We start from the raw sequence: 9480 nt of genomic DNA, 5'->3' as shown, positions 1-9480 counted from the left end.
GTTCATTTAGTGTGTTTTTTATTATTTGGTATGTTTATGTAATTTTATTTGGTGTGTTTTATTTTAGTTCATTTTAGTGAGGTTTTTATTATTTGGTGTGTTTATGTAATTTTATTTGGTGTGTTTTATTTTAGTTCATTTAGTGAGGTTTTTATTATTTGGTGTGTTTATGTAATTTTATTTGGTGTGTTTTATTTTAGTTCATTTTAGTGAGGTTTTTATTATTTGGTGTGTTTATGTAATTTTATTTGGTGTGTTTTATTTTAGTTCATTTTAGTGATCTTTTTATTATTTGGTGTGTTTATGTAATTTTATTTGGTGTGTTTTATTTTAGTTCATTTAGTGAGGTTTTTATTATTTGGTGTGTTTATGTAATTTTATTTGGTGTGTTTTATTTTAGTTCATTTTAGTGAGGTTTTTATTATTTGGTGTGTTTATGTAATTTTATTTGGTGTGTTTATGTCATTTGAATAAAGATTCTCTTATAGTATAAATATATTACCATATTAAATAAATTTATTCTCACTTTAAATAAAATACTAAATTCAAAACAACATAAAATACTCAATTCAATAAATAATAAATTACAACCCAAGGTGATTGGAAAACTATGGGTTCCGATTACAAAAAGTACTCTAATCATCATCACTTAATCAATTTGTGGAGCTAGGATGATCTTCTCTTGTCGTGCTAGGACCATCTCCTCTTGCTCTCGCTTCTCTTGCACGCCTCCTACGCACCACATCCTCTTTCTCCGACTTCCAAAAATATTTAGAATTTGGAGACTTCCCTTCTAAAGGCATGTTCATAATCTCATGATCTCGTTAAGTCATTTTTTCTTCTCTAACCAGTTCCCTTTCTTGCCTAAGTAGCTCTCTTTTCTCTCTGATTAGCTTGAAATTCTCTCTCAACAGTGCAGCTTTTACCTCCTTCTCTCTAGCCTTATCAGCCTCAAATTTCGCCATTTCCCGCGCCAAAGTCAATTCACTATGGTGAGTAAGTTCTTCCATGTACTTTGCATAATCATGCTTGGAAGCACTTCCTTTTCTCTTTGAAGCCTTCTTACCTTGAGGCCTAATTGGATAACGGGTCGAACCCGACGCTTGTTCAGGGATGGGCGTTTCGGGCACTTGTTCTGCATCATCTTCATGCGAGCCATTATCAGGTGTAGAGTATAGCGGGGTGTTGTTCATGACAACTTCTGGACCGACATGCACAACTCTGAATTTAGGACAATCTTTGACAATATTCCAACATTCCCACCGGTTGAATGATTTATTTTTGCTTTTGGTTTTGGCACCATACCAAGCTTGTGCTTGAATTAGCTACACAATGGGGGAGAATAAAAAATTATGATCAAAGTAGGTAACAAATAAATAATACAAACAAATAAATATAATTAAAGTAGGTAACAAATAAATAATACAAACAAAAAATTATAATTAAAGTAGGTAACAAATGAATAATACAAACAAATAATTATAATTAAAGTATGTAACAAATAAATAATACAAACAAATAATTATAATTAAAGTAGGTAACAAATAAATAACACAAACAAATCATTATAATTAAAGTAGGAAACAAATAAATAATACAAACAAAAAATTATAATCAAAGTATGTAACAAATAAATAATACAAACAAATAATTATAATTAAAGTAGGAAACAAATAAATAATACAAACAAAAATTTATAATCAAAGTATGTAACAAATAAATAATACAAACAAATAATTATAATTAAAGTATGTAACAAATAAATAATACAAACAAATAATTACAATGTAAATTTGGGTATAGTACAAACAAATAAATAATATATTGTTACCTGATCCGTGTAATTTTCCCCACTTCGAAGATTACTACTAGCTTGTGCCAAGGCGTCTCTCCAAATACTAAACGATTGGCTAAGTAATTTCCAACGATTAGACATCGATTCTTTGGTTCTATTTCCACCCATTTTTTCAAGATAATTAGTATGAATAAAACTCCACATTTCTCGCAACTGCATCTCATTACCCGCATGTGAACTATGAGTAACTTCAACCTAGCTAGTACACAATGCAACATCTTCAAGAAGCGTCCAATTCGTACCTGCATCAGTAGTCATTTTGTTGAAAAAAATTGGATTGAAACTTTGAGAGAAAGATAGGAATGTGATTGAAAGTAGTTGAGAAAATATGAAATTGTGGTGTAAAGTAAATGATAATGAGAAGGTATTTATAGAACAGTAGAAACATTTTTTTAAAAAAAATTCAGATATTTTTTCGGATTTTTTACAATTTTTAAATTTTTTTATTCAAATAATTAATCTCAGCCGTTGGATTTAAAAAAAAATTGAATTCCAAAACTCCAGATTGTGCCACGTGTCACAACGGTAATTTTTCTTAATTTTAAAACTATTTTTTATTTATTTATAAAGCATATTAATATTGACCGTTGATCTCAAATCGAACGGTTGATATTAAATAAGATTTTTTTTACCGTTGAGATCCAACGGTCCAAATTAAAGAGCCGTTGAGATCGAACGGACCGTGGGAAGCCACGTGGCTTCCCAACGGTAACTTTTGTGTTTGAAAAGTCGGCTGACTTTTCTGAAAAATGGTGGGGCGAAGCGCCCCCACGCGCGAGTGGGGTGCACGCGCATGACAGAAAAAAATAAAAAAAGGGTCTGACGCCAGCGCTGGCGTCACACCCACTCAGGCTCTCGGGCTGTCAACTCTTCACAGGCCCGGAGCTCGGGCCTCACCTCCGCTCTGGCTCCTTTAATGCTGGAGCAAGTTCACAGGGCCTCGGGCCCTTTCCTCTCCCCTGTCCCCCGAGCAATGTCCATGGGTGGACTTGCTCTTATGGTTAAACATTCAAATATTTATAGGCTATAAAAAAAAAAGTAAAAAAAATAGTGAGGACAAAATGATAAAAAAGAAAAAACAAATAAAGATAAAAAAAGAACATGAGCGTGTGCATATAGGCTGGTCTTAAAAAATGTATTAGGTTAAAGTTGATCTTAGAATCGAATATAAAAGAAATAATATACTTAGAATCGAATATAAAAGAAATAATATATTTGACCATTTGTGATTTTTTTTAACGAACTTACGCTGTCAAATTAAATATATAATGCCTAAAATCATCTTGATCAACAATAATTTCAAACAACATAAGCATTAAGTTTTGTAACATTCTTCCATGCACCAGTTTAATTAAAGAAATACTAATGAAAATGGCTTGAAAACTTTGAATTTTAATGATAAAAACAAAATAAATGGTAAAGTGAATAATAGCATATTTGACTTTTTAGTGTAAAAATGTGGTTTTTCTTTAAAGTGAACAGTACCGTGAGCTTTTCGTTAAAACTTCCTTTAATTAATGGCTTGATTTGTATGACTAAATTTTGACAATCATAATCTAACTATCAAACCATCATGCATCCGATCAACATCTTGTTAAACATTGAGTGGTAAAAATAGTGGAGAAGGATTCTCTTCCCTATTTCCCCTCCTTTCTTTTTTTCTTATTTAAACGATCATAGTTAAGTTATTTTAATATTTTAATATTAATTTTTTATAAAAAAAGAAAAAGAAAATAAAAAATATGAGAGATGAGAATGAAATAGAATAAAAAGATAAGAGAAGAGAATCCTAATTCAAAAATAGCACATGTACACAGACAGACCTATGACTGATTTAGGAGCCACCTTTCCAATCCATCATTCTCTCTTTTTTTTCATAGATTTTGCCTAGGGTTGGAGAATGGACCACAGGTTCCGTGTCGGCACCATAATATTCAGAAACCCAAAAAAAAAAAAAAAATAGCATTTCGAGACACAATACGATACACTAAATGTTATAATACATTTAATGTAATAAGTTATAACCCCGTTAGATTGAAAAATCTCTTTAAAAAAGAAAAATTACCTAACATGCAGGGACACAATCTAATACAACAAATGTCATAATACACTAAGTATATTGAGTTGTCATCCTGACACAAGGAAATTTTTTTGAAACAAACAACATCCTGGTCCCACTTGTAGAATAAACAAATGGACCTTTGTCTCGCTAAAAAAGGTTGCCGTCTCATTTATTGTACCAGTTTGATATAATAATTCATAAGCAGCCTCGTGCCCAACAGCAAGACGATGACCTCCATTGTTCTGAGAAAAAAATGGCTTCTGAATCCTACCCTCCACCGTTTCGTTCACTTCCAGATTCAACCCAGGCCGTTGATTTGGATGATCAAGTCAACCCGGTTCATGATATGGAGGATCCGATTCCTGTGGTGGATCTCCAGAGCCTGAAACTTGGGGAGGCATGCGAGTTTTGGGGAATTTTTCGTTTGGTCAATCATGGAGTTCCTCCAACCCTTTTGACCCAACTTCGGGAGAATGCCAAAATGGTTTTTTTCCTGCCGTTTGAGTCCAAACAGAACCTTATCACTAGCCCTCTGTCCTACTTCTGGGGTACCCCTGCCCTTACTCCATCTGGGGCGGCCTTATCAACAAAGGGTAGTAGTACCCTCCAGAATATCAACTGGGTTGAAGGACTCAACGTCCCTCTAGCTCAACTCAGTCAATTTCAAACTGACAATCCCATAATTGCTTCTTTCAGGTATCTTTCTTTTCATTGGTTGTAAAGTATGGTTTGGAAATTTTGACCCAATTCAATGTTGTTTTTATTGTATTTGCATTGAAAGGTGTATGTACTTACGAATGACTTTTTACATGTAAGGGTATTATAATGTTTTGAAGAAAGATAAGAAAACTGCCTAGAATAAGAAAAGATGAGAAGCATGGTTTTATCCTTAAAAAAAGGAATCCTAAAGACATTATTATGGGAAGATTCATTAGTATTAAGTCTATATACATACACAGAAATTTATATGAACGTCCTATTAGTTCGAGTATAAATGAGTTTTGAGTGTGCAGAAGACTTTGATCAACTAACATATTATGGATTCCAATACGATTTTCACCGAAGGAGAAGTCCATGGTTGACCCGATTCCTCACGGTTCTGTCAAAGATGGTTTATCTTTCCTACATGCCATGTTGACTTCTAGTACTTTATCAATTGAGCATAATTTATGGATTCTTTCAGGTTAGTGTTTTTAGTTGTTTATAAAATATATAAAGTCTAACAATTAGTATCAGAGTAGGTCATAATACAACTAAAGACCTACTTGGTAAACCCTAAAAATTGATGTCTTGAATCGATGACAAGTTTTAAGTTTTGCTCAATTTCCATACTCATGTTTCCCGGCAAAAAGAAATTGATTTTCTATGTGAATTGTTTTTTAACCTAAATTTCATATTGAAATTTTAGATAACTATATATTAAAACTTGTCTTTTGACTTGAAGGAATATTACAACCTATTAATTGATATTGCCTACTGTTTCGATTTAATTGTCCCATTGGGTTTATACATGTTTATTAGCTTTATCAAAACTACCTTAATCAAGTCTCCTATGTGGTTGTGCATATATAATTTGGGATGTTAAAATTAAAATTTTCTGAAAAAGGCATTAAGTATATATAATTGTCATGAACTAGAACTTCTTGAGGCTGGCATATGTATGTATATAGCATGATGACAAATCCTTTTTTGTCACATACATATTTCAGCAAAAGTGGTAAACATGGTTATTAACCTATTAATTTTCCTTTTTTTAATTTTTGTTGACGTAGAGAACTTTGGGAATGTAAATAGGCATATATATATAGGGAATTGTTATTAGCACTAAAAAATTCACATTCTACACTTCAAACTTTCTATATTAGGAAAAAAAACTACATTTGTGAGGAGTGTAGAATGAGATTTTTGGAGTACCAATAACACTTCCCTATATGAAAAGCGGAAAATTGTATGTTTTCTCTAACTTTGCTAAATAAGCATGCTCTTCAATTGAAATATTTATTATTAAGACATGCTAAAAGTTATCATAAGATCAATGTTTTTGAGATGTTCTTGGGTGAATGGAACACAACAAATCCGTTCCATTGATTCAAAGGCTACTAAAAATTCAAAGTTTAGTTGATCAAATTGTATTAGTAGTCATAACAATATAACTATATCTCCAAACAAAGGTGTGACTAGTCTTATTGGTTCGATTACTAGTGGTGGCTTAGTGTAAAGTATAGATTATGTGAAGCCTGTGATAAGTGATAATTAATTGCCAAACAAAGGTGGATAGTTTTCATGTCTATATTTTGCTCATATGATTTATATTTTAACATTGAAAACTGATTAAGCTTCAACCAAACAAAGGTGCGAGTTGTTTCAGTTGTAAAATTTATAGGGTATTTGTTCATTTGTGAATTTAAAGTCATGATAGTTCTATGTTTAAAGTTTTGAATGCTTTTCATATGAACCCCCTTAAATTCCATATTGGGATCGATAATGCATGACATAGAATTTGTTTTGGTCTTAAGGCTTCTCGACCAAATGTAATCTTCATTGGTTTAAATTAATTTTTGGATCGAGATACACGTTTGATTAAATTTTCCTTAATTCAGTTCAAAAGTGGCATATTGTAGTGTATTCATAGATGGTGGTATGTTTATCTTGTTAAAAGTTTTGGATTTCTTCAAGATTGGCTATGTGATTTAATGTTTGTTATGTGTTGTCTTCTCTTCTCAAAATTAAATGGAGCATATGTTGTTGAACACATAAAGGATAATCACAATTGCCTAAGGTACACATTGAAATCTACTGCTATGTTATTTATTTTCATATCTTAATGGTTCAAGATTTATTCATGATAAAGCTATATGTTGAAGTAGACTTCTTAAAGCTTCTTTGGACACCAAAATTACAAAAATATATGAAGAATTGAATTTTTGGTGGTTTTATCAAGTAGACATAGATGTACAGAATTTTTTCTGCTGGAATACTCATTTGGAAATTAACAAATGACTGAGATATTGTTCACCAAATGACTTGAAATTTGAATAAGTTCTTCATATATATGTCTATTTTTAGACTGCAAAATTTCGTGATTTTGGGTTGTGTAATTTATTCATAGGGATTTTATTAGTAACCCGTGCTCAATTGAAAGTCTAGTCTGACAGTTTTCATTGTTTTATTTAAGTTTAACAAACGAATGATTGAATGATCTCAAATTGACATGAAATTTGGATATGTTCTTCATATATATATCTACTTATAGACTGGAAATTTGCGCTTATTGGTGGTGTACTCTATGTATGGTGATTTTATTAGTAACTTGTGCTCAGTTGAAAGTCCAGACTTGAGTTTTCATTGTTTTCTTATATGTTGAAAAAATTGAGCTATCTTTTAGCTCTAGAACAATTTCATATTCTATTTTATAAATTTTAATGTCTTTCGTATAGTCTATGTGATTTTGGGACAAATCAATTATACGTTAATTATGTAGTTCCTCAAGTTAGAATCTTGGTTTATGATATAGTATACTACTTTACTAATATATTTTGGGAAATTCTATACTAGTACAAATAAAAATATATTTTTACCTATATGCTTTTCAGAGTAACAAATGCAATGGGTGTTTGCCCAAGTGGGAGAATTGATAAACAAATAATTGGGCTTCACACTCATTGAATCTAAGTCACACATGAGTTCTAAAGATCCGTGAGAGTTGTTCTTATACTAACGTACGTTTGTAAAGTTTTGAGTATGAAACTTAGTTTTATATTTGCTTGTTTCTCCCTAGAATTTTAAAATCGAGTTCGTGGAAAAAAGATGCATATGCTATAATTGAAATTTTCTAGATTTTATTAGGATTGTCCAGTTTTCAATCCTAGGATTGTTCCACTGTTTATTTTCGAATTTGTATGCATGTATGACAGTATTCTCATGTTTTAACACTCGTGACATACATGATTAACTACTGTTTGGTTAAGTTCTTGTAAAGACAATTTCTTTTTAAGTTGTTTGGTACATACTAGTTGGAAGTAATGACTGAAATAATTGACATGAAGTTATACTTGCTAAATGAATTTGGCTTAACATATTTATTGTTGTACAACATGATTAAGTACAAAGTGCAAGAACGTGTTTTTTTTAATGAATATGTCTATCTATTTATTGTATTTGCTACTCACATTCAATATTAGTTATAATTGATTAGTGGGAGGAACAATTTAAATGTGTGGCTTATGTCATAAGGGATGTTTAGCTAATTATATTGATATGTGCCTCACTTGTTTGATTTATGAATGTGGGTTTAAATTTCAGTTCTTTTATATATAGTTGAAATTGTGGCCGGTTATGACTAGTCGAATGAGGATCCAAGTTGGCATTACACATTTATATAAGATTGTCGTGATTTACTAAGCTGTGAAGGTTTTATGCAGCTGTTAGTTAGTTTAGTTTGTGATTCATGACAATAAGGAAGCAACAAAAATTACAAGTTGCATTAAGGTATGGATTTAATCTTTAGTTTTTACAAGTTGCATTAAGGTATGGATTTAATCTTTAGTTTATGTTGTGAATTCCATAAAGTAGCAAAAGTGTATTTTTAGTTGCATTCTAAGTACTGGGAGGATTGAGTTTTGTACTTAGGTTTTGTAGTTCAAAACAAATAAAGTAGCAGCGAACGTCTTAAACTGCAAAAGAGTTGTGTCATCCATTTTTTTTAGAGACAAAAGTAAGTTGGTTTTGTAGTTTATGAGCATCATATGAAGCATAAGGCAATCTTATAAAGATTGATAGGGAGGACCAATAAGTGAATGAATTGATGCTTTCAATTAAGGTTTTGATTCACTTAACTACCAAATCTGTGACGTATGTTTCATGTGAATGGAGAGTTTATTTCAGTGATTATAAGAGCTCATGGATGCTACCAAGTTCATAGTCTCCGATAGTTCTAGATAAGAAAACTCCATTTGACAGAACATGTAGGAAGCTTATTAGTTGACTAAATTCATTGGCCAATAAAGTAATCTTACTTGTAAATCCTTTAAAGATCTTTTATGAATTAAATGTTTGACCTAGTGGGAGAATGTTGGACTTTGGATCATAATCCAATGACTAATAGGTCTACACAGTTAATTCAAGAATTGTTTGGAATGCTAAGGCCCCTGCTCACAACACATAGAAACTCATATGAACGCCTCATTAGTTTGAGTATAATGGAGTTTTGAGTGTGCAGAAGACTTTGGTCAACTAACAAATTATTCTGCAGGATTCCAATACGATTTCCACCGAAGGAGAAGTCCATGGTTGACCCTATTGCATACGGTTCTGTCAAAGATGGTTCATCTTTCCGACCTGCTATGTTGACTTCGAGTACTTTAACGATTGAGCATAATTTATGGATTCTTTGAGGTTAGTATGTTTAGTTGTTTATGAAATATATAAAGTCTAACATCTAGCACACTAAAAAATCCCTCATTTTTCTTTGGCAAATAACGAGTTGTAAGTTTTTCTTTTACAATTAGTAAGGGGGACAAAGAATGCGAAAGCCACAATAAGAGTTTTTTTTTTCTTTTTTTTT

The 9480-nt window shown here is 31.5% G+C and overlaps 1 protein-coding gene across 1 annotated transcript; it reads left to right on the top strand.

Moving 5' to 3' along the window:
* The first annotated feature begins 4112 nt into the window (after positions 1-4112).
* Positions 4113-9480, top strand: LOC114823887 (gibberellin 2-beta-dioxygenase 6-like). The gene is made up of 2 exons (XM_029099632.2): positions 4113-4613; positions 9169-9480. Exons 1-2 carry the CDS (start codon positions 4171-4173, stop codon positions 9308-9310), a joined length of 585 nt encoding a protein of 194 aa, XP_028955465.2. The 5' UTR covers positions 4113-4170; the 3' UTR covers positions 9311-9480.

The sequence above is a fragment of the Malus domestica genome, chromosome 03 (assembly GCF_042453785.1).
Source record: "Malus domestica chromosome 03, GDT2T_hap1".
Lineage (NCBI taxonomy): Eukaryota > Viridiplantae > Streptophyta > Magnoliopsida > Rosales > Rosaceae > Malus > Malus domestica.
The sequence above is the reverse complement of the archived record's forward strand: the minus strand, read 5'-3'. Positions and strand labels throughout refer to the sequence as shown.